The sequence below is a fragment of the Sinohyriopsis cumingii genome, chromosome 5 (assembly GCF_028554795.1).
Source record: "Sinohyriopsis cumingii isolate HCF-2022 chromosome 5, ASM2855479v2, whole genome shotgun sequence".
NCBI classification, from domain to species: Eukaryota; Metazoa; Mollusca; class Bivalvia; order Unionida; family Unionidae; genus Sinohyriopsis; species Sinohyriopsis cumingii.
The window spans coordinates 74,240,470-74,268,007 of record NC_142965.1 but is presented as its reverse complement, the minus strand read 5'-3'; the positions used below and the strand labels follow the sequence as shown (position 1 = coordinate 74,268,007).

The window sequence follows — 27,538 nt, the reverse complement described above, 5'->3', positions numbered from 1 at the left end:
TGCAGATGCACTGAGCAGACAAGGACAATGCATCCAAAAAATAAATGTGTAGGACAATCTTTGACAGTCTTAAAAAGGAAAACAAAAAATGTAGCTCAAATTTTTTCACAGTAACACAAAAAAACCACCATTCCCAGAAAAGTTACGTGTGCAAATTCTAGTAGAGGACTGGATTATCACACATATATCCCTTAACGGTTATTTCACATTTTAATTGTCAGCAAGAGTCACAATAGTTATCACTGGTTTTTCGTTGTGTCTCAGATGACATCAAAGCTTTGCTGAGTGGCTGGCTGGGGTTGAATGGCGACTTTACCTAAACTGCACTTTTGACTTCTCATAGGCATTCACTACTCTGTTAACATAGGTGAGAAGATGATTTCCCTATATAAAAATTGATGCTGCAGACACAAGTCTGTTCTCTATTTTCTACTGTTATCAAAGTGGTTCTCTGCTATTGGTGTCCAGAATAAATTTAACAGTCAATAAATGACGTACACTAACAGATATATATGTAAATAGTAGTTTGAGTTACACATATAAATATGGATACAGCAGTTTCTAAGTAACATACTGCCCTTCCTGTTGATGACATATAGACAAAACAAGGGTAACTGACAACCTTGCCAAAGGAAGCAAAGCTTGTAGGTCTACTGTCCTGAGTTACGCTGTCTTATACATGCATACATCCACACAAGGAATTACAAACAGGATTGGTTAACAGTTTATTTTTAGCAACACACACCAACTATTGTGTTGAAACATATCTAGAGACCTGGCCTTGATTTCTTGCTGCTCCAAAATGGCTTAATGCAGCATGAACATTAACTCTCCTCCTGTTATCTGTTGTCCAGACAATGGTAGTAGTCCCAATGACATTAAGATGTACACCAACATGTCAAAAAATGCATTTCTTCCATTAGTGATAGACTACACCATCTGCAGCTCAACAGAGATTTATGTCCGCTGCCAACTTACATCAGGTTTATTGCCAGAAAGGTAAACTTGTGAGCTTTTGTATGGCACAATTGCTTTTCATACAATCCAAGCTTCTTGCTAAGGTATAACTATACTTTACACTAAGGCAGTGAAAGGGAAACAAAATATTTAAAAATAACAGGGGTCCCTCTCCCCTGTGACACATTATATTCTTTTAAACAGGTTATGACTAAAAAAAACAAACAAACACTTTCCTAGCAAGAATATTTAGAATATAAATAAACTTTTTTATTTTAAAAAAAGTCAGATACAGGTTTCATTCTCTGTGAACTTTAATAAATCGTTCCCTTGTATTGTTTTGTATTCTAGTTCATATTGGATAGATTTTAGTTAGTAATAAGTTTCTTTCTTTATTACAAATCTTGATCCAACTGCAATGATCATATTTAAGATTCCAAAATCAGACAAAACTGGTTCATTGTTTAACAAACCTCTGCTATTATTGTACACTGGTTGCATGCATGTGTGGCCACAACCATTGGAGCAGCATTTTTGGTTTTCCGGACAATCCCCATCAAGACTGCATGTCTTTACACAAGCTGCATCAAAGCCTCTGGCAGATCTTGGATCAGGACATACACCTCCCTTCCAGCTGTATGCAGACGCCAAAAACTGACATGACTCGACACACACAGATTCAATTTTCTGCAATAAATGAGAATAATGATCAGCATTAAAACCAAAACTGCCCTGGCACAAAAGTATCTTGTGCTTTGTGAACTTGATCTTAAACTTGTCATTTGGCATTGAACATTGGGTGACCTTGATTAGTCATCTCTTACGACCCTGCAAGTTTTTCATAGAATTCAAACATCAATTACTGACCATTCATAATAAATCAAGTTGGGAGAAAGGGACTGTGTTATTTTTATTTTTTTTAAATATGACATGGTTGACTCTGGAGTGTTTTGACCTGTGCATCTCAATGACCTGGATGTTTTGGTCAAGGTGTAATCTTGAAATAAACTTACTGAAGTTCAGAAACCATTATTTTCTATTTAGATTTACCATGACCTCTGACCTCTAAATATACTGATTTCTTTATTACCTAATGCAAGTCATCAACAAAGAAATTTACTGTAAAACAGAAAACTATTCTGCAAAATCCAGTTTTCCTTGAATTATATTATGATACAGTGATCTTGACCTTCAACCTCAAAATCAGTAAACTATGTTCAAAGTGCAAGTCACTTTTGTTGAGTTTAAGAACTAAATGTTGTGTGCAGAAACTATTTCTTAGCCACACAGACACTGATGTTTGACCTTACTAGCACCAAATCATTAGGCTTGTACTTAACTTGAGTGCAAGACATCCATAAAGTTTGGTCCAGGTCTTGTATAAAAAAACAAAAGTGACTGTGAAGAAGTCACTTTCCTTTTCTCAGTCACAGTGACATTACTTTTGGTTTTTGGTGTGATGTGATGTGATTTGGATTTTTAACGTAGCTTTAACAATTTTTCAGTCATATCGCTACGATGTCTGCTATGTGGCAGTTTATAGTGATGTCTAGCACTGGGGCATCATGCCGCAGACATGTAGCACGATGTCCCACCCAGTCACATTATCCTGACACCGGGCCAACCAGTCCTAACACTAACCTCTTAATACTGAGCGTCAAGCAAGGCAGCTATTAGTACCATTTTTGTAAGTCTTTGGTATGACTCGGCCGGGGATCGAACCCACGACCTCCCGCATCTGAGGCGGACGCTCTAACTACTAGACCACCGGAGCGGTCTTTTGGTTTTTGGACCCCAAGATTAAAAGGTTTCTTCCATACCCCAAGAGCAAGCTATCCACAAAGACTGTTCATGATAAATGGTGATGAAATCAAGATTATTGTGCAGAAACAAAATAGGGTACAAATGGACAGACAGATGGACATCAATGTAACATAACACCTGTCCAACAGCATTATCTTAAATAAATGACAATGTGTAGACAAATTTTAAATTGCTGCAATGGCCTGAAAATCTGCATATAAAAGCAAATAAAACTGTACAATTTAACCTGTCTAGCTCAAAAGGATTTGGCTTGATTATGTTTACAAGTCACAAAAGTTTAAAATGAGTAAAATGACACTGAAAAATTTCTGTAATGGTCTGTAGGTCATCTGCATGTGCAGACAAATATGTGAGCAAAGCTTCATTTGCCTAGGTTTTTTATTTGCAATTATGTTTACAAGCTTCTCAGGACAGATGAATGGATGAAAAGGAATAATGAATTTGTCTTCCCCCAATCCATCCTCACACTGTGAGGATTTAAACAGTACTTATCTTCCACCATTTTAAATCTTAAATGGAAAATGATACTCAGTGAATAATCTGTATGAATTCAGAAAAAAGCCTTCTTAGAGATGATTACCCAAATGGCATGTACTAATCAAATCATATCTAAGGATGGGCAAGTACCCAACCCAGCTACCTGGATCTGGCCTTTCTGAATGTCAGTGAAAAAAAGTTTTATGGTTACCAAAAATGAGGGTGAGAAAATTGAACAAGATTGGAGTGGAGAAACCTAACCCGATAAAAACATACCAAGCAGGGTACCCATACATGTTACATGGCAAGAATTTCCCTACCCATCCATCCCTAATTATATCCTGCTAATATACAGTCTCCTAAAACCTGTCTAACAATTGGCCAGGAAGTCTTTGCTGAGAAAATCCAAGACAACAATGGCAGACAAGACCAGGCTAGTACAAATAAATAAGCCTGATGACTTCAAATATGCCTGGAAACAGAATACTGTTATGTTTTAACTTGAATATCAAGAAGAGAGTTGTATCAGGAAGTTCCTTCATTATAATTATTATAATTACATTCCATGTGCTTCAAATCTAGTTTTTCACTTAGAAAATCTGTGACTTTTACCAAATTTGAGCACTTACACTACATGGTACAACTTTTGTCAAATAAATGTTATCTTATAAACCTTTTTCTTTTGCACTGATTTTATTTGTCTTTCCATTGTTCTCACTGTATTTATCTTTTCTTCAGGGAGCATTTTAAAATATGTTTCTAATAAATGTAGTCCAGTAGGAATCCTTCTGAAAATTCTTTATTTCCATTTATGATTCCATGGTTTGTTTTGAAGCTTAATGCAATAAACTGATATTTCTGTAATTTTGATATGCATAATTAACAATGATGATTGTATTCTGATTTAACAAGAGAGAAATCCGTGACTTGTTCAGAAATTCCATCCCAAAACTGAATTCTCGATATTGTTTTATTTGAAAACTTTTAAACTGATATTCTATCTTTTTTGCAGAATATCTAAATCACCACCATTTCACTTGTTCATGGGCCATAACTCTGTAAGACATAATACAAAATGTGCACAGTATCACACTTGTCAAAAATAGCTGGTTCATCCATAACACACACAGAAAAATACATACTTGTACTTTTTAAATAGACATCAATCTCACCATCCTGTCCCAGGATACAGATCAGTCCATGGAAACATATTGGGAATGATTTCCTGGAATACCCAGTGTGTCATTAAAATAATGGTCAAACTTTCATCTTTGATGAACCTGCACTCAAAGCCTCCTGTATTAAGAAATCCCCTGGCTTTGGTAACCAGTTTTTCAGAGTCATGTAATTAAAATACTCAAGAAATGAACCTGTAATGAGCAAGCAAAGGTCAAAGGTCGTGTATCTCACTTCCCAGAGGTAGCTGTTTAACACTGGTTTGACTGTTCACTGTACATACAATTGTTATTGATGAAAATTAGATCGTCTACCAATGAACTGCAGAGCATCCCTCACTATAAAACCTTTAAGAAAAATTCCCATCTATAAGGCTGGAATGTTCATGGCTCCAATTAAGCGTATCAAATTTTAATTTATTATATAACTGATACTTCATTTAATTAATTTGACCTTGGAGCTGGTTATTGTGCCGACTCATAACCTAAAGGAAACAGGCTCAACTGGTACCATCAGACAAGCCTGGATCAGCTAAAGTGGTGTGTCATTGGGCAAGTCACTTTGCTCCAATTGCCTCTGCCCTAAATAACCTTTCTTTTGTTGTTGTGCCGAAAAACACCAAACCAAACGAAATCATCTGACTATAGTATCTGATGAGGTTTCATGCCATTATTCTGTGTTTGTGTTTTGTATGCTATAAAAAGACAGTGCCCCTGTAACTACTTACCTCACAAAACTTTTCACACATTCCAAGTTCATCCACACTCACATCACATGGTTTCAGACACTGAAATAGAAAAATGAATGAAAATTTAAAGAGGATATTTGCTTGAAATGAGTGAATAACGTATATTCAAGCTGCATATTTGATTCAAACAAAAAATGTAAGCAGTAATGTAATTCTCCTTTCCACATTAAAACAAAATAATTTGTACCTTGTTGGATTTGAACTTGAGTCATCTCTAAAGAGAGATAGACATATGAAGCATATATGAACAATTTTAAATTTCTTCCTTATAATGTTAGTGTGTGTGTGTATTTGTGTTTTGGATTTTTAATGAAGCTTTAACAATTTTTCAGTTCTGTCATTATGATGTCCACAGTGTAGCAGTTTACAGTGATTTCTAGCACTGGGGCATCATGCTGCAGACATGCAGCATGATGACTCACCCAGTCACATTATCCTGACACCAAGCTGACCAGTCCTAACACTAACCTCATAATGCTGAATGCCTAGCAGGGCACCTGTTAGTAACATTTTTATAAGTCTTTGGTATGGCTTTGCCGGGTTTGAACCCGCAGCCTCCAGATGCTGTAACCACTATGCCACTGGAGCAGGCCCTTATAATTTTAGAGAAAACAAATATGAATACTTTCACTCCAGTGAAATATCTATATTCCTCTTAGAAAATCCAGTATTTTACAGCCTAGTATAAAATAAATTTCAGTATTGGATAATGATGTTTCCTAGCAATAATGTCATTGTCCTGCAGGTTTTGGGATACAGAATAGGCGCGATGCACTTTCATACATATCAAAGGAGGCAACTAATGGAGGCAGCAGCAGTGGTGACTCAGTGATTAGTATGTGGACTTGTGTCCAAAAGGGTGTGGGTTCAAATCTTACCAGTCAGTCGGTCATCAAATCCTATCATTGGATCAGTCAGAGTCAGTCCTTAGGCAATAAGTTTTACTCCAACAGACTTGGCACTAAATATTGATTATACTCGCTTATAAGTCAACTCAAACTGCAAACAAAACTTATCCTGATCTGCAAAAACATAATGCACCTGCAAATCAGGGTTAATGTTGTTTGTTCTACTGAGTACTACTAACAAACTGCACAGTCCCAGATCTGCAAGCACATTATATAATGGCATTCTTTGCTGTTTGTAGTTGGACTCATAAGCAAGTATATAGGGTAACCAATTCAAACCATTGTGTCAAAAAACACCAAAAGCAAAAGACCTTTTATGATTTCCAACAAGCACATAAACCAAGGCTCCAAATTCACTGCCTCCCAGAAAGTTTAACATTCTTTCGACCAAGTCAAATATTTCTTTTTAACTTGCACAAAATATTATATAAAATATAATTAAATCTATGAACTTATTTCCAATTTTAAGGACTTTTTAAGGTGGTAAATTCTAACAGGATTATTTGTTGCAAAAAAATAGTAACAGAAAAGGGGAATTTAGGAGGCTTTCCCTGTTGCTGCTCTTAACGAGTTTACAGCTCCCCCACCCACCCTAAAAAACAATATATCTTGTAAGGGTTTCCAACAGCACCCAAGCACCAATAAAACATTATTTATATGATGATGGGTTGTTATATCATATGGAATTGCTACATTCTCCCCACAGTTTGCTCCCTGACATATTCAACCACAAATGATGGCAACGTTAGAATATATAAGAGTTCATACGGTTTGGATTCTATTGACTTACCTGCATACCAGTCGTTTGTGATCAAATGTGTTTAATCTATCCACATAGGAATTAACAAAGAAAAAGCTGATTTAAGAATGTGGAGGGATTCTCTCCCATCTGCAGGAGCTGGTCAAGTTACTGGTCAAGTTACCCAAAGTCCCAGACAGGCTGTGTTATCCTTGTAATTCTTTTGAGTAAAAAGTTCTGGTTGCTGCAGTGGTTCAAATGTTCACTGTAGCCCATCAGTCTGAGGTTAATATACCCCTTAGCAGCTAGTGCATCTGGCACAGCCATCTTTAAGGGCACATGACATAAGCAATGATATCAGAAACAACAGTTTTGGTGGCAGGGTCCACTTTCCGAAATTGGCCCCTGGCAAATTTCTTAACTTTAGGCTATAGTGTGACTTTTTCAGCTATTATTGTTTACTATTTAAAGATATGGATATATTTGTGAACTAGGTGTTTTGGGCTTGTAATGTTCTTGAAATTGATGTCAGGCATGTACAACACCTTCCACGGTTACTCTGCAGTATGTTGATAGTGAAATACCAATAGCCGGCTAGGAAGAAGAGCCAGCGTCCCATAGCAGTAAACACGTGTTTGGGCCAAAGAAGAATATCTCAAAAATGGCTTGGAGGACAACTATTTTCAACTGTATCAGCCTGTTTATAGTACACACTGTTTTGCAGAATTGTCATCTAGGAAAAGGGCTTTTGTTTGCACTGAGCATCACATGGTGTCAAAAATGACCTTTGGACATGACAATTGCAGGTATAAATTTGGGATTGGGGTGCATAAACTTCTTCTGCTATGAACTGCCATTGACTTCTCTGGTCAAGTGGATAATATTCTTATGTTTTGTTTTAATATAGGTGCCGTTTTACCTCAGTTGTGTATTTTATATTTTATGACATTTTTATATTAGGTCCCCGATTGTGGCATTAAATTTGTATATAAAACTGGCCCCTGCCAATATTTTGTACCTAATGCAAATGGTACAAATGATTTTATCATTTAATGCATCTGTGATTCGCTTGCCATTAGTGATAAAAAAAAAATATTGAGGTGTGCAATGTGTCAAGAAGTGGTGGCTAAAATCTCTAGTTCTTTATTCACAAATAAAGAATAAATAATAAATAAATACTCTGGTAATGCCAGCAAATATTGCTAGAGTTGGAATACAATGGTATAAAACTTGTATTGGTTCCTAGCCATTTCAGAATCATCTGGAGTATTACAGACAGAATGTAACCTGGTTCCTTCATGGGACTGTCGAAATATGGAGTATGTTTCCTTCAGTACCAGTTGTCATTGGTGTAACTGAACAGAGGGCTGGAATTTATTTTAATTTTATTTGGCTATATTGTCCAGTTTATTGTTAGGTTGAATACATTCTCAAATGAAGTTACCTGTTTGAACATATTCCAAACATACCAATTGTTCAATTTTTTTAATCATCATATTCAGTATGATCTGAAGAGAAAGGAATGAACTCTGTTTCGCCTGTAACACATATGGATTTATCCAGAGTAATGACCAGACCAACTAGGGCATTAACTTAAAAGTTCTTTTTGCCAGTACACGCTCATAAATCAAGCAGGATTTGATGGAATGTCTCTTAATGGTTTCTTTTTCCAGATCTTCCTGCATGTTGCACATCTTTTGGTAATGGAGGCAGTCAACTTTTATTCTGATGTGGATGATCATTTGGACATTGATCCAATGATTGGCAGTGTTGATAATGAATTCCAAAGATGGCACATTGATAGACCGTTTTTGGTGGTATAGATTTATGTTGCTGTCATTATGACAAAAGTGATGTCATGGTATCTGACATCAGCCTTGCTGCCAATTATGGGAGGATCAAGGTCCCTCTGGGTTCAAACTTCAAAATTTTTATAAAACATCCAGGATACCATGGGAAGGAAATAATATACAAGGAATAATGATAAAGAACTGACAAACTCTATGCATGCCTCTGATATGCACGTAACAGATTTATGCACTTGACTTTTAACCTTTAATACCATTGTTTTAAAGTCATATGGTAGGAACAGTGATCACTCACTACAATGCTTATCAATATAACAAAGTCCCGCTTGTAATGCACACATGGTCATTGATCCCATTAAATGTTTTGAACTTTGTTTTATTACTGCTACTTGAACCAGTAAATATGTTCCTTTTGTTTCTGTATTCTATTATTACAGTCTAATGTTATAACATCCCCCAATATAACACTCTCACTTCAAAACATATCTCATTATAACACCCTCTCTATCTTATACTGTTAAGGCTCTCATTAAGAGCATTATAAAAATGTTGTACAACTTTTAAACGGTAAACACTAACTATCAGAGATAACAATTTTCTACCTGGTACACCTGTACAAGTATTACAGTAGTTCATTCATCCAGGTGATATATACCTGTTGTTTTTTTTTAAAGGCACTACTGACAATGGGGCAGGGAGATGATTATATTCATGAGACCATCAAAGCCACAATGAAGGGCCCACTGACTGGGACAGGCCCATGTATTAACTAACATTCTGCCCCAAGTACTGTACAAATTACTGAAAAGAAGAATGTGCTCAGTGAACATGAATGCCCTGCCCCAGTGATCTAAATGAAAAACTATTAATGTGCAGGCAGTCAGATAGATGGTCTATGGTAACTTTATAGGACACTAAGGCATAAGTGGGTTGCAAATATATAAAAAAAAAGGTCAGAAGACAGGTAAAATTGCAAAACATCAGCTAACATGAAGAAACTGTTCCACAAAATTATGTTGTATCTCACGTCTGACTTAAATTGGTCAAACAATTTTAATATAAAAGTATTAAAATTTATGACTTGCAATGAAATTTCTAATTTATTTCTCATTTCAACATGAACATTATTCTCAGGTTTTATTGGAAAAGTATATTAATATCATAGCCAACAGCCTTTTATCAAGTACAAGTCTCAGTTTTGCGATATTTTGCTCCATAAAGAAATTGCTTAAGAAAGAAAAGTTTTTTTCTTCAGGTGGCTTTACTTCTAAGGACTTAGTAAGAACAGAAGCCTTTCATCTCAAATCCCTACTGCAGATCTCCAAACAAATTTCAGCCTATAAAACAATATTTATTTCATCTGAATTTATCTACAAATAACATGGCAAGGCCCAACATTGTCTTAAGTGAGATTTTAACATTTTTTAGAAATCAATCTGGATTTTCACTAAAACTGAATATTTGATTTGTCTCTTTTTTTCTACAATTCAATGTGCCCATTAAAGGAGAACACTAATAAATCAATTTTGGGCTTTCTGCTGTGGCACTGCCCCACCCACATGTATCATGCACCATGTGACTTGTCAAACTGCAAGACAGACATTTGGCAAAGGTGTCACGGTAATGTATGTAAGGATGCAACAATGTTTAATGGCATGTCAGCACCATTTACAAACAAAAAGAAAGGACAGATGCTCTACTGCGCAAAAAATAATTTCCAGGAATTCAATGCAAGACCATTTCTTCCTTTTAACTTTTGATTTTAAAACCATCTCTAATTCTTCAGCAATAAAAAGATTTTCAAAATTACCTGCTGTGATGCTCATATTGGTTATCAGCTTGGCACCATTTTCACTTAGTGCAAAGTGGGCATCATTAAAAGTCCTTTGCAAAACCCCTCTTCATATAACCATCAATTTGGAGAGGTGCCTTTGTGTGTGTATGTGTGGTTTAGATTTTTAACGTAGCTTTAAAAAAAATATCAGTCATATTGCTACGATGTCTGCAGTGTGGCAGTTTATAGTGAGGTCTAGTACTGAGTCAACATGTAACAGATATTTAACAACATGTCCCACCCAGTCACATTATTCTTACACCAGTTCGATCAGTCCTACCACTGACCTCTTAATGCTGAGCACCAAGCAAGGCAGCTGATAGTACCATTTGGTCTCTGGTATGACTCGGCAGGGGTTCAAACCTGCAACCTCCAGCCTCCGAGGCAGATGCTCTAACCACTAAGCCACCAGAGGTGTAATTTGGAGACAAGTAGAGAAAACAATCTTTAATGAAAATACTGGACAGGAGTAGAGAAAACAATCTTTTCAAGATATGACTATCCATTCAGGAGAAGTAATAAGAAGATTTTCAACATATTGGAAATCCGATTGGAACCATTTAACACCTAAACCCCTGGTGACGAGTTTACATAGCTGGAGGTAGTAGCCTACTGCCGAGCTCTGTAGCATCAAGGTCATGTATGATACGCTCAAGTGGGTGGTATTATAGAAAGGTTGACAGATGTAACTCTACAATGATACCAAATAATCTGGAATTTCTAGTTGTACTACAAAAACGAGACGGAAAATCGTAATTTTTTTGGACCCGATTTTTTTCTACCCAAAATTCGCCCATGGTTGGAATCCGATTTTGTGTTCGGATTTTAGACCTTTTGGTCTCAGATTTACGGCAGACCAGCATGAACTGCAAACAGACAGATGCAAAAAGTAGGATAAGATGGGCATTTGGAATAAAGAGTGGTCTCGATACGAAAATAATGGGTCTGTTAAGCAAAAAAAATAAAATAATAAAAAAAATCCAACTTTTACCCTTCTGCTCATGCGTGAGCCAAATAGCCAATGAAAAACGATGTTTCTAACACAACTAGGCATTATGTTATTGGAAGATCACCTGGAAGTTGATGTTTTAGGATGTATTCAGAAAAAGCTTTCAAAATGTGTTTCCTACTTGAATTTCAACAGAAAAAGTAAAAAACCTCCAGGGGTTAATGTGTTAATTGAAGATCAACTGGACATCATGAAATGCCTAATGTCAATATGACTTTCTATTAAAGTAGAGATGTGATAAGACTTTTAAGTTAGCTACCATGGTGGCCTATTAGATGTCAGATTATTAATTTGGACCAGCTTAACATCAAAAGAAGTCTTTTAATGAGAACCCCATGCTGATATGACCATCAATTAAGAAGCAGTAACAACATTTGCAAAATGGTTGCCATGGTGGCCATATTGTGTGAGAGCAACCACCTTTTTCATTTAGGACCAACTAGATCATGGGATGAATGTGTGTTTGTAAAGTTTCATGGCAATTCTCCAAGTAGTATAGGAGGAGTAGAAATAACAAACTTGTGCCGACAGAGAACCAGATGACAAACAACAGACCAACCAACAAGATCCTCTAAGACCAATAAAGCTAATGAAGTTCAGAAAAAATGTAAAACTGAAAAATTGCACGAAAGCTTTAGGAAGAAAACTATTCCAGAATAAATGTAAACCTTTATTTAATACAAAACAAAAGAATATAGCTAGGTAGAGCTATCTGAATTCTGTAGAAGGTATACAAATAAAATATAAAAGTAACACATGTAAAATCCTTTTAAAAAATGTGGCGTGTGAAGGTAAACTGCAGTGATATAGTGGGACCCACTGAACAACTGGACAGAATGAATGAAAGGTAGTCAATCCCATCAGAAACAGTGTAGTTTAATTTTATTTTATCTTTTTAGTTGCAGCAATGGTATCATAAAGGCATGCTTAAAAGTGAATTCCAACAACAAACATCAAAGACCCTGATCTGCCCTGCATCATACAACAGAAGATCAGTGTCTATGTTGTTTTTTTCCTATTAATCACTCCTAACAAACTGCACTTGCCAATATCTGCATTATCAGATTCTTTCTGCAATGAAACTCGTATTACAAGCAAGTAAATGTGGTAGTACTATGATTGTTGAAGTATTTACTGCACTGACTCTTACATTTTGCTGTCTTCCATATGCCTGGTTATAAACACTTAGTATTTACTTGTTTACAAGTCATCCAACTGCAAAATACCATTGTATATTGCACTGGAAGACCTGGGTTTATGCAGTTTGTTAGAAGCAATAAATAGAACATGTAAACATGGACCCTGATCTGCCAGTATATGATGCATTGGCAGATCAAGGTCTATGTTGTTTGCAGCTTTCACCAAAGCAGGTTAATACAGTAGTTACACGAATTTCACATCTTACAGAATTATCTTTTTACGGTTAAGATTCTTCTTTCACATGAATTTATTAATTATAAAATAACTGATGAACATTTGGTTTATACAGATTATAAAATTAAAGATTAAAATTAAAATTAAATTAAAATTATAAAATTATAAAATTGTACTTATGTGTCTAAATTAGTTAAAACTGAGTATCAAACTTGTGGTTTTCATGAAGTTATAAAAGTCACAAAGCAACATAACTTGAGGCAGTTAATTCAATACCAACACGCATACTCTTCCCACTGCTACTTTAATGTCAATTTGGAAATGACTTTCAAGTTTATGACTGATAACTTGTTTTTGTTGTTATTTAGGGTTTAACACTATTTTTCAGCACATGATAGACTATATATGGCGGCCAGTATAGTATCTACTTAAGTGTGAACCCAGAAAAATCCAGGTGAGAACCACTGATCCCACCGGAGGCTAATGGCCAACTTTCCAACATACCTAAACTGGCGGGAGCCCAAGACTTAAACCCATGTGGACATAGGTCAGATGTCGGTGATCAATATAGGTGAGCACCTTAGACCACCCTGCCACCCAATGGCCCCCCATTAATCTTTGTTTATTATTTTCCTCCCAAGATAACCTGGATGTTCAGACCCCATTGTTGGATAATAACGAAGATTATATCTGCATAAGGGCCAGTACAGGCCCATGAGGATAAATTAGATTTCATAAGGAGTACATATTATACTAAACGGAGTATACCAGCTCAAATTGGGGACCAGGACAACACACCCCTACTATATGTTATTACACAACTGAAGGCACATGGTGCACCTGTGTACATTCAAAAATGGACTAATCCAGTCTGTTTATTTACCTTACTAAATTACCCATATGCAACAAAGGTTTTATGATGAATATACCAGGCTTACATGATCAATAAAGGCAACAGCACAAATGCTATTGGAGTCATTTAGTACAAATGTTTTGCAGATTGTTCTGATGGTATGGCCATACAACAGGTATTTACAACTCAGAACACACAAAGTACTGACGTGACCATTTTCCATTCATGTCTATGTAGAATCCACTGAAGTACACCTGACAATACAGTGAATTCTCCAGGATTTACAAGCTGAGCTGGCCTGAGCTACACAGTGCTGTTGGGTAATACACTTTATTAGTTTGTACCACCCAAAATATTACTGCCAACAGTAAGTCTGGTAGGGGTGTATTCCACAAACTGACCAAGTAGAATTCACTCTCAAACAAACTGACCAGGTAGAATTCACTCCCAAACAAAGTGACCACCCAAAGTGGAATATAAGGTCAATACACTTTGTGCATACTTATCTCTTGGAAAAGAAAAACTGGACAATATTTTTTATAGATATAATTCCTGATAAACATTAAAATGTTGGCTTTTGGCTGCCTATAGATCCCATTAGGCAAAAATAATATGCGTGTTTCCAACAGCACTGGTTTTAAAATTAGGATTGGTAGGGTTTCTTTTTTAACCTGGGCTAAATCCCAAATGACGTTATCAGCTGCCATATTTGTGGTCAGCTGGCAGATTTACCGTTGACTTTATATGGTGTTTGGAAGCTGAAATAAATTCATCGAATCTCAAGATAATTCTATGAAAATTACATACATAAACAGAACGCATATCAAGCTTTCTGTCAGTATCTATATGTGATGTACAACAAGTTGACTCTGCTTCAGTGTGCCTTGTTAAAAATGGTCAATTTTGGTGGTCGCATACAGGAGAAACTGCCAGATTGCCCATCGTCCACGTAAAATGGGCAGAATAACATCTGCTAGTGACCTTATCGGGAAGCATCTATTAGATAAAACAAATCAGTTTTGTGATTATTTTTTTTTTTTTACTGGGAGGTGTTTTAGGGTTCGCAATGAAAAACAGGGACAGTCATTTGACTGGAAACATGCGTAATATTTTTTTTTTGCCTTATACATAATTCAGTATACCCTGACTTTAACACATTAACCCCTAGATACAACTTTATGGGGCCGGAGGTAGTAGCCTACTGCCGAGCTCTGTAGCATCATGGTCATGCATAAGACACTAAAGTGGATGGTATTATAGAAAGGTAGACAGATGTAGCTCTACAATGATACCAAAAATCTGGAATATCTAGTTGCACTACAAAATACAGATAGAAAAACCTCATTTTTTGGACCTGACTTTATTTTATGCAAAATTTGCCCATGGTCGGAATCCCATTTTGTGTCCAGATTTTAGACTTTTTGGTCTCAGATCTAAGGCAAACCAGTATGAACTGCAAACAGATAGATGAGCCTTTGCAAAAAGTAGAATAAGATGGGCATTTGGAATAAAGAGTGGTCTCCATATGAAAATAATGGCTCCATTTAGCAAAAAAACCCCAAAAAACCACAAAAAAACAAGTCCAACTTTTACCCTTCTGCTCATGCGCGAGTCAAATCAAATAGCCAACGAAAAATGATGTTTCTAACACAACTAGGCAGTATGTTATTTAAAGATGACCGGGGATTTGGTGTTTTCGAGTCTATTCAGAATAGCTTTCAAAATGTGTTTCCTACTCGATTTTCAGGCAAAAATGGCAAAAACCTACAGGGGTTAATGTGTTAAAGACAACTCTCTACGAGGATGTCAGCTATCATTTATGACATTTTGAATGCAGCAATAGTTCTAGAACGAAAAGACCATGTCTTGTTAGACCAAAAGCATAATGGATGGCTTCCCATCATGATGGTTTGACTGAATAATGTAGAACTGAAAATAATCTGTCATGAACTTTTATCACGATCATTCATAAGGTTATTGTAATCTATTATTATGACCACAAGGAATATTTTGTAAGCAAACACTTTTCAATAAAAATAATTTACCTAACTAACTTAATTCATCCATGTTTGAATTGCTCAGGAGGTAATAATGGCCATTGCTAAATAATGGCTAATGGTTATATGCATAATATACTACTCCATGCTGTTGTTGTTGTTCTTGTCACTGTTGCCTGTGGCTTGTGTTCGTACTATCCAAGTACAAATTAATAAGCTGTCAAAAGTTTAGAAAACTTTTACCAGGTACCCATCAATCCTGATGATCAGTTACCCAGGTACCCATTCAAAGAGATTTATTTTTTATTAATGTGTACAAATTTCAGTTAAGCCTGCACTTTTTAAAAGTTTACAGTATCCAATATATATCACTGCCTGATGTCATCTGCTACAAAATCGGAGAATTCATCCTCTTGTCTCATACAGTTCTGAAATCCTCCATCATCATCTAGTAAATCATCAATGTTTAGTCATCATAAATATTGTCTGACTCCCTTTCCTTGACCTGTCATAAGCTAAGCAGATGTTCATTTAGAGACTGAGTTTGAGCTATGTAAGTAAAACTTTGCTCATACAGTTGTGAATTATCTATTAAAAGTTGCAACTTAACACTGTCATTTATGCAGCAAGATCAAATAACAACCCTCTGTTACCTGCTACTGAACCACACTCCTGGCATAATCTTAGGGTTGTCACATGGGAATACAAGCAATGTGATTAAGGTCAATTATTCACTGGAAGAGTCAGACCTCTACTTAGTACTGAAAAAGTACACCCACTGGAAATTCAGTCAAAAGGACTGTCAACTTGAAAACAAAGTGAGTGTTGCTTTAACAAGAACTTGCAGAAAACCTGTATATCCCTGAACCCCTTTTTCTGCATATGCAACACAAGTTTATGATCAATACATGCAGCATACAATGGGGAGAACAACAAACTTTTAATGACGCTCTTGTGACCCTGACCTTTGACCTCTGAGAACACTTCAGGGATAACTATTACATTAAAAAAAGCTTTGGTTAATGATCAGATGTGAAAAAACTAAATTTATCACAAAAAACATGCCCTCTCCATATATCCTTTCTTGTGAATATGATCACATGATCATTTCAAACACAAATTACTATTTCCTTTTTATCTTTCTTGTCATCGATATTAAAGCAGGTATGCATGATGTTTGGTTAAAACTCAATTTACAGTCTGGATATCACTAATTGTTAAAAGAGATATCTGGCAAAAACATGCCCTAAAATCATGCACTTCAGATTTTCATACCTGTTAACTTTTTAGGAGCCAAGTAGGGAGATTAAATCAAAATACAGGTTGATTATGACATAAAATTGGGAAGGGCAGCGTTCTGTATGCTGTTTTCACTAATTATTGACTGATCTTTTGGGTTCAATATGCATGAAAGTTTCAAAAGATGCACTGTTTCTCCCTGTCACGTGCTTATTTTAACCCAGGATGTGTCCTCTTCCATATTCCAGTAACTACTGTGACCAAACTGCACAATGGCCTAATTAATTTATGTGAATAACTTAACATTCTATTCACTGATGAAAACAAATTCTTTGTAGTGTGATAATTATTTCATCACAACAATATTCACAGGTGATATAATAAAACATGGCTTCTGTGAATTGTATACAATATATCTATTTATGAAGAAATATTTTGAGAAAAAATAAAAATCAACAGACTATAATCAAGAGTTCTCTTCAAAAATTGGGAGACATGAAATCGGGAAGCCGGTGTGGAACATTTGCAAAATTCTGGAGTTTTTTTTTCTCCCCATGTCAGAGTTGGCAGGTATGAATTTTATAGCACAAATAGCAACTGAAAAATGAAAAACATTCCAGAAACTTTTATGTCCCCAATTTTCATTGGAAGTAGGGTAGTGCAACTTTTGTAGAGGTCGGGGCCAGGTTACGAGTATGGTAACTTGCAAAGGAGGACAAAATGATGTAGATCAATTAAAACAGAATTAAGCTGAGTTCTACTCAATATAAAACCACATACAAAATGTGGGTCCAACATTCAGCAACCACACTGTAGCCACACTAAACAAAGATACATGAAAATGACAACTAAATCACATGTTTTATAAATACTGTGTTGTTGCTGTAGGGTTTAACGCCATTTTTTAGCACACGATAGGCTATACATGGCAGCAAGTATTAATGGGAGGAAGAACCTGGACAACCCCCAGAAAGAACCACCGACCCACGAGAAGCTACTGGCAAGCTTTCTCACATACCCACATAGGCTGAATCCGAGACTAGAACCCATGCAGACAGAGGTGAGATGGCAGTGATCCGTAACGGAGAGCGCTTTAGACCACTCAGCCACTTGATGCCCCTAAATACTGTGTTGAAATCAATGTTAAATAATGGAATTACTGCGAAGAAATAAAACCATTGGATACAATAATCAGAGACCACAACCCTGCCAATGATGATACAGAATGAACACTGAAAAATATCAAACTAAGTCAAAATGTTGTTAACACATTAACCCCTGAAGGTTTTTGACATTTTTGCCTGAAAATTGAGTAGGAAACACATTTTTAAAGCTATTTCTGAATAGATCCGAAAACACCCAATCCCCTGTGATCTTTCAATAAACATACTGCCTAGTTGTGTTAGAAACATCATTTTTCATTGGCTAATTGACTCACACATGAACAGAAGGGTAAAAGTTGAACTTGTTTTGTTGTGGGGTTTTTTTTGGTTTTTTTTGCTAAACGGAGCCATTATTTTTGTATGGAGACCACTCTTTATTCCAAATGCCCATCTTATCCTACTTTTTGCAAAGGCTCATCTGTCTGTTTGCAGTTCATACTGGTTTTCCTTAAGATCTGAGACCAAAAAGTCTAAAATCCGGACACAAAATCGGATTCCAACCACGAGCGAAATTTCGGTAGAAAAAAGTTGGGTCCAAAAAATGACGTTTTCTTTAATCTGTGTTTTGTAGTGCAACTAGATATTCCAGATTATTTGGTATCATTGTAGAACTACATCTGTCTAACCTTTCTATAATACCACCCACTTTAGTGTATCATACATGACCATCACGCTACAGAGCTCGGCAGTAGGCTACTACCTCCTGCCCCATTAAGTCGTCGCTAGGGGTTTATGTGTTACCATTAATTTACACACCAAAGGAGTTATTTTTGAGACAAGAGTCTGGGCCTACAAGGTAAAGCTCCATGTTGAACATGTGCCCATGAATGTGTGTGTTTTGGATTTTTAATGTAGTTTTAACAATTTTTTAGTCATATCGCTACAATGTCTGCAGTGTGGCAGTTTAGAGTGAAGTCTAGCACTGGGGTATCATGCCGCAGACATGTAGCATGATGTCCCACTCAGTCACATTATCCTGACACCAGGCCAACCAGTCCTAATGGTAACCTCTTAATGCTGAGCACCAAGCGAGGCAGCTGTTAGCACCATCTTTTTAAGTCTTTCGTATGACTCAGCCGGGGATCGAACCCAAGACCTCCTGCATCTGTGGCGGATGCTCTAACCACTAGGCCACCAGAGCAGTTTGTGCCCATGTAACACTGATAATAAATCTTGGATCTAGTTTCATTAACTCAGGTTACCCCAAATGCTGCCATTTTGCATCTCGAGGCAGTCCAATTTTATTCCAAGGTACGTTGCCTCACCATAATTCGTGACAGACTGAAACAGATGGTATTAGAGAAAAGAAGACAAATTTAAGTTTTTCGGTCATGCCAAGTAGTGCACATATTCCTAACTCAAGTAAAACAATACAGCAACAACAACAGGTTTTCTGAACCCAGATTATATTCTAGGCAAAAACTGCCAGCTGTAGAACAGGAAATGTGAGTCCTGATTTAAGACTTCCTTTTGTTAGATAAATAGTCTGGTCCTACATTAGTGCTGATAGAATAACCTTTGCAAAATTAGGGAAAGTATGAGATTTGACAAAAAAAGGACATCGAGGTCATCATAATAACTGGTTCAATAATATGGTGATAAAAACAAAATTGACCCAGTTGGTGGGCATGTGATCAAAACAGTAAATCAAAACACAACTTTGATGTATCTAAGCAAATGGCTTTATTAAAGTTTCCCTCTGAATCAGATGTGCCTGGAGCCAATTCATTGTAATAGCAAAAACTTTGTAACCTCCTGTGAACCCACTGAAGGTGAAATGGAAAATAATATCCTAGGTAAAGTAAGTTCACATCAAGCTGTCTACTAAATCTGTTTGATATTCATTAACAGATTCATTCATGTGCAAAAAAACAAAAGTGGCTGGAGCTGGCAATACGGGTTTGTAAACTGAGCTGCACAATTTAGAATACTGATAAGCAAGGTAAGCAGAAGTCTCGTCAATATCAAGTTGGTTGAAATCCTATTCAATTGCGTAGAAATTAAAGTGAATGGGTTTCATATGCTCACTGCTAAATTCAACCAGTCACATGAATATCAAGCTTGCATGCCAAATTTTGTCCCAATCTGATTATTAAAGTGATATTGTGTGGAAATGAACAATCAGGGTCTGAAAGTTCAAGACAGAATACTAACAATACAAAAAGCACTGGACTACAGACATTTTTTGTTATGGTTCATTTTACCAATGATTGGTTTTGGTGTTTTAAAGCACACCAGTACATGGAAGTTAAACCATTTCAAGGTAGTTGCATAAAGAGATTGCCCAAAGGACATGATACTATGGCAACCAATCTTGGCTGATATTATGCCAGTATTCAAACCTGCACACTTCTAGGCTCGCTTGAGTCCATTAATCTAACTACTGAACCACTGTGGCTCTCTCAATAGGTTCATCTGATCATTATTACTATTAATTGCTTCAGTCATTTGCTGTATTAATTGCTCCAGTAATTCTGTAGTTGCACAAACAGGGTGACAAGACACACAATGCTGCATGCATTAAACATATTTCATTGAAATATCTACATGTCAAGACACAAACTGCTGGCTACAAATATTGACAACAGACAGAGTATATTAACGTATCACCTTTCTCCTCTAGGATCTGTTTTCTACCATATATTATATTTGAGCCAGCCTGTGTGTTTATTGTATGGAGTCAGATGATTAATAACCACCCGGGGCTATTTATCCACAATGGTTGACATATTCAGTCAAGCAAACATCGTAATTGTGTATTTTCTCCTGTGCGAATCTAATAATCGTAGTGTCACAACACTCATTCATTTTCTCTTCAGTGTCATTATGTACCCTTTGTTCATGCCTACTTGGTTATACGAGTTCTGTGTTATGTCATTCATTTTTATTTGAAATTTTATCTGATCTATTCCGCTAAATTTGCCGATTTCTCATTAATGTAGCTTTTTAATATGTGCTTAAATTTGAGAAGAGCTTTGGAAAAAATCGCTCGGCATGAACAACCAGTATTTATGATCAAGGTTTTGAAGCTGTTTTTTTGGAGGCCTAATAATACTATGGCTGGCTTGAAAACTGGCTGAAATGAAATTTAGACGAATTTATGAAAACTTATTGTCTCCAATACTTAAAACATATTCTTAAAACATTTAAAAGAAAAATCAACCACCCACTTTAGGACTGCCATTCACATGGGGATAATCGGTAATGGAACCAGGTGTGGGGAAAGTAATGATCCCCCAAAAAAGCAATAAGATACAATGTTTATTTCCTGTTCTTACTTGTAATCAGACAAAACAATATCTAGAATAAAGTTTGCTCAAAACAAGAGGCTTCCATTTTTCTTGCCTATTAAATCAGTGATATTTTGTGCTTGCTTCCGTGATCTTCCTAATATCAGAAAAACATACATGCTTGCTTCAGTGGCCAATTTCCCATAAAAATACCACCCCCAAAAAAAGAAATAGTATGTACGACTCATTTGAAAATTTCAGTGGCCAGTGAGAAAATTTGACAGCCAAATCATATGTTTAAATTGTCCAAAGAGTGAAAGTCATGCCATACCCGAATTGGTTATAAATGGGGACCCATTCAAATATCAATTCACTGACAATTAAACTGTATTTCCTTTATACATGTCTCATATTCTGGCAATGGCCAATACAAGTGAAGTCCCTTTTAATGAATGGAATTTAGTCTTTAAAAAAAAAAAAACCCACAGGAAGATACCAGTACAAAGGTACGTGGAAATAACAAACTTCTCACTTTTAACAAAAAAAAGTACTATACATTTCATCAATGCATTAGCATATTAGGGTCTATGTCCATTGTTATGTTCTACTGATCACACCTAACAAACACAATAGACCCAGATATGCTGGCACATTATGCGATGGCAGACCTGTGTTGGTGCAGTTTACAGTTGGATTCAAACTGTACTTGAGTACATACAGCATTTATAAGTATGTACAACATTCTACAATTTCTCCCATTATTGGAATCAAATAAATCTAAAATACAGTATACACATACTTATAAGTCTGTAAAAAAAAACACAGACCCTGATCAGCTGCTGCATAAGGTATCTGCTGAACAGGGTCTATTTTTGATGTACTGATTATATAGAACAAACTGAACAGACCTGGATCTGCTGGTACATAATGCACCAGCAGATCTGTCTGCAATTAGCAGTTGGTTCCAACTTCTAAGTGAGTTTATATAGAAGGCAAATTGCTGCTTAGACTAATTAAAGTAAACTGTAATTTCAAAGGCCAATCTGCTTCCAAAAACAAGCTCATTTTTCAGGATAATAATGACCTAATATGTCTTAGGATAGTCTGTGGTTAATACACTTTGGAAAAACAATGTAAGAAAACACGCTGTATACGCTAGCTTGTAAGTTCAGTACAAATGCTAACTGCACAGAACAAGATATATCATAACATAAAACATGCCAGAAGATCTGGGTCTATGTAGTCTGTAAGGAGTAATTAGTATAATGAGCAACATAGATCCTGGTCTGATAGCTCCTTGTCTAAACATAGATCAGGGACAATGTTGTTTGCAGTTAGAGTGGACCTATAAGTGAGTATATACAGTATGTCATGGAGAGAATATAGCCAATGTAACAGTCATTACTGAAGCCCAAGATCAACTTGTCATATTATAAATTGTGCCAAGAAAAACACAGGGTTGAGGTCAACTCTTTAAATGACTGCTTATTCCAAGCGACTTAAGAACTATGTGATATCTCTATGGTCAAGAGTTATAATGGTCCATTTAATGCTAATTGCTTAACAGCAACAATTGTTCAATGTATATTACGACCATGTGATGATGTGGTGTAAATAAATTACGTGATCTTTTGGAATGTCTTTTTGAGCAAATGTTACTTGTTGCATATGTAATCCTTGTGTGATAAAACCTAGATATCATACAAATATTTTCCATAGAACTCAGAGGGTGTCGCCATGTCTTGACACCAGCTCTATGCTGATTACCCTAATCTTTAAAACGTCAGTTATGCATATCTTTGCTCGATAAATCACTCTGACAACCCAATGATAGACATAAGCATGACATAAGCAAAATTTTTCTCATCTCCTAGCTATCCTAAAAACAGGTGTTTGGAGTAAAATCAAAAAGTCCATCCAAAGATACTTACAGGTTGAATGGATTCTCTCATCCCCCACCTGCCTGAAATAAGAGCTTAACAGTCATAATTCCTGAATTTAAGAAATAGGTTTGTACAAACACGATCTTAACTGCATATTCTTTAGCATTAAATATGTTTACAAATGATGATTCATCTTCATACATAATCCACATCTGGGGTGAAATGATGACTGAGAAGGGTACAAATATGCTGATAATCCCCATGCATAGATACCGTTAAACAAGTATCATCATGAATCAAAGTAACTGTGTTCGTGTATAATAGTGCTCTATGGAGCTACTAGTAGGCCATTGTTGACCAAAGGGTCTCAATGACCTAGACCTTTGGTCAAATCAAGCAGTCTTATTACTAGATCCCATAATCTATGGGTTACTGTATTGCCAGAAGTGCAAGAAATCCACAAAGTCGGATCAATGCACTTGCTCTACAACAAGACATACCCTTCATAACCCATTTCTTTCTCAGCCACTCAGATCATGGCCTTTTACCTCCTGACCAAAAAACTAATAGGCTTTTTTCGCACCTTTAGTACAGGTCTTCCAAAACCTTTGCTCGAGGCATGCGTTCTACAACGAAAGTCATTATGCAAAATCCACTCTTATTCTTTTGGTCTGAGTGACCTTGACATTTTATATTTTGACCTCTAATCAAGATGTAAGGTAATTACACTACAGTTTTGTATTTGGCATAGGGTTACATTCTTAGGCAAAAGAGTTTCATCAGGTTTTCCCAACTGGTTATCCTGGCCATTTAAAAAAGACCATCTACAAAGCTTGGCAAATGTAGATGATGGACAACTGAAATAATGGTGGCATTCTTTTTACCCCACCCTACCCTACCCTAATCAAATCTACACAGTCATCACATTTTCTATTATACTTACTATAATCTGGTTAGGTACATGATTTGTCAAGCAGTTATGATCCCCAACAATGGGCACCTTAAGGAGAGAGATGTATTTTATTATGGGATGTGCAATGACATTACTTACAAGGGTGCATTTGGTGAAAGGAATTGGAAACATGAAAACTGGGACACCATTAAGAACATATGAAACACACAAAGAAACTTTGGAAACCATTAAATTAAAAGATACAGGAGTTAGACCAAGTTGATTAAAATGTACCATGGTACTTGTCAAACCTCTAACAGGTCATTGTTATTTTGGGTTTAATGCCATTTCTCAGCATAAGATAGGCTTTACATTAAAAGCGGCCAGTATTATAAGCTAGTGGAGGAAGAAGCCAGGAAAACCACCATAAGAACCACAGAAATATGGGAAGCTACTGGCAAGCTTTCTCACACACTGTACCCACATTGGCCAGGCCGGAGATTCGAACCATGAGGACAAGTGCATTAGACCACCTTACCACCTGGAACCTCTAATGTACCAGAAGCCTGTTATTTCATGATTGACTTATATGCATATGACTTTTCATGTCTATGTGTAGGTGTATGACTGACTTAAGAACACGTCCCTTTTTACGTATAAGTGTAAGTACATGTACATGAATATCCCTTTTCATGTTTATGCGTAGGTGTTGACTGACTTACACATCTCTTTGCATGTTTATATATAGGCATATCACTGACTATTGTTCATGTGTAGGTGTATGGATAACTTGAATGCATATACATGCACCTTTACAAGTTTAGGAGACAGTGTACCAATGACTTTTTTGCACGTATAACCCTTTGAGTGTTTTTGTGTAAGTGTATGATTGACTTAAATGCATATCCCTTTCATATTTATGTGTAGGTGTATGATTTACTTACATGAATACATATTCCTTTTCATATTTATGTGTAGGTGTATGACTGACTTGTGTTCATGTGTAGGTTTATGGTTGACTTGTATGGATATACCTCCATATGTTTATGTTTTGGTGCATAATTGGTTTGCATGCATATCCCTTCATGTTTATGTGTAGGCGTATGATTGACTTACAAGCATATCCCTATTCATGTTTATATTTAGGTGTGTGATTTACTTACAGGTACATGGATATCCCTTTTCATGTTTATGTGTAGGTATATAATTGACTTCTGTGCATATCCTTTTTAACGTTTATGTTTAGGTGTATGATTGACCTATATACACATCCCTTTTCATATTTATGTGCAAGTGTATGATTCACTTAAATGAATATCCTTTTTCTTATGTTTTTGCATAGGTGTGTGATTGACTCACACATATATTCCCTTTTCATGTCTATCTGCATCTGTATGACCGACTTGCATGCATACCGACTTGCATGCATATCCCTTTTCCTGTCTATGTGTAGTTGTAAGATTGTTTAAAATTTGCCAAAGAATTGTGTCAAATGGTTGATGAGCTTATCACTAAGCAGAGAGTTTACTGAGAATTTGGATATTTTATCACTAAGAAGGTATTATTATAGGAGAATTGGAGAATGCTATCAGTGAAAAAAGGCTGGAGAATCAAGGTATTTTATCACTATAAAGGGGGGCCTATTTATCACTGAATTTGGGTGTGTATTCATAAAATGGCTTAATACAAGAGATTTAATGTGTTACCACCAAGCAGGGTCTTATTATAGGAGAATTATGGTATATTATCACAAAGATGCTTATTATAGGAGAATTATGGTATGCTATCACAAGAAAAAGGTTTATTATTAGAGAATTATGGTATGTTATCACAAAAATAGGCTTATTATAGGAGAATTATGGTATGTTATCACAAAAAAGAGGCTTATTATAGGATAACTGTGGTATGACATCACTAAGCAGGGGCTTATTATAGAAGAATTATGGTGTGTCATCAGTAAGAAGAGCTTATTATAGGAGAATTGTGGTATGCTGAATGTACTGACATGTCAACACAACAAGTATCAGACTCCTTAATTGAACCTCCCATAAAGCAAATTATTATTACTTTTTTATTCTGTAAGAATGTCAGTAAATCAAAATTTTGTTCTTCACTTACTAATTTAAATAAACAACTTATTTATATGGATATCTTTTCAAGCTCAGTGGCCAAACATTTTCATCCAAAGTTTTTTATTTCTTCTTCTGATAATCAGTGTTCCCACTGGTGGTTGGCACTATGAGCTAGCTAAAATGTTTGCTTTCTGACATGGTGGTCAGTGCTGTTGCAACCTTGAACTGGGCATTCTGCTTACATTGTTATGGTAGTCCCTGCTGACTAACTTCAAGGGTACAAGCTTTGGCTGGGAGGTTAGCCTGTGATTGACAACCATCTCAGCCAAGAGCAGACACCTCTGGCAAAAAGTAAGTTCATGGGGAGTCAACCCAGCTAAAAGAGAATACAAGCTTTAGCCGAGGGTTGAACATGGATATGGCAGTATTTCAGACAAGGAAAGTACAAGTAATGTACTAGTACTGACAGTAGTACTTCCACTGACAATGAAATTGAATACAATTTCCTCCATTCTATTCACAATGAAACTGAGGACAATTTCCTTCCTTCTATTGGCAATGAAAGAACAAGTTCCTCCCTTCTATTGGCAATAAAACTGAGGACAAGTTCCTCCATTCTACTGGCAATGAAACTGAGGACAATTTCCTCCCTTCTACTGGCAATGAACTGAGAACAAGTTCCTACCGAATCTATTGGCAACAAAATCAAGGAAAATTTCATCTCTTTTATCTGTACCCATTTTTGTTCCTACATGCCCTTATTAAAAAGAACATCTTAAAAGCTTGGTCTTCAAAAAGGAAAAATATATAAAATCCAGCCTTTCGTCATCAAAGTCATCCCAAGTACTAAAAAATCATAGTCACTGTCCATTAATTTGACTATTTGATTGACTTTCATCTTTGCAACTCCTTGAAGTGTTCTAATATGGGACTTTGGATAAGTCTGAGTAAACTGAATGTTTTCTCCTACAGGAAACTAAAGATGTTGTTACTAAGTGTGTAGATCCATTCCTAATACAAACAAATATGAAAATGATTTACCAAGAGTTTGGGTTGAGGCTAGGTGGGATACATGGTGCAAAAACATCTTGAAGTTCAAGATCAATACTTGTGGCTTGTCTTTCTACAGTGTTTTTCTTAGTAACAAAACCCTTCATTAAATCACCCATGTGGCTTATTCCATCTCCAATTACCTTTTAAAAGGTTTGGAAAATAGAAGGAAAAAAACATCAGTGAGAACGTTTATAGTTTCACTGCTTTTCAGATTACTTTCCAGAGGCATTTCAAATCATCCAGTTACAAGATTATGCTTTTTATTTTTCATTAATACTGATCACTTATGGAAATCTTCCAGA

General features: G+C 36.1%; 1 protein-coding gene across 1 annotated transcript in view; it reads right to left on the bottom strand.

Moving 5' to 3' along the window:
• Positions 1–27,538, bottom strand: part of LOC149799453 (anosmin-1-like) — a 153,733-nt gene that overhangs the window by 62,810 nt on the left and 63,385 nt on the right. Inside the window, exons 3-4 of the mRNA XM_089958197.1 lie at positions 5,162–5,221; positions 1,431–1,644 (exon numbers count right to left, since the gene is read on the bottom strand). Of these exons, the coding sequence (XP_089814323.1) occupies positions 1,431–1,644; positions 5,162–5,221 (274 nt within the window). The remainder of the gene's footprint in view (positions 1–1,430; positions 1,645–5,161; positions 5,222–27,538) is intronic.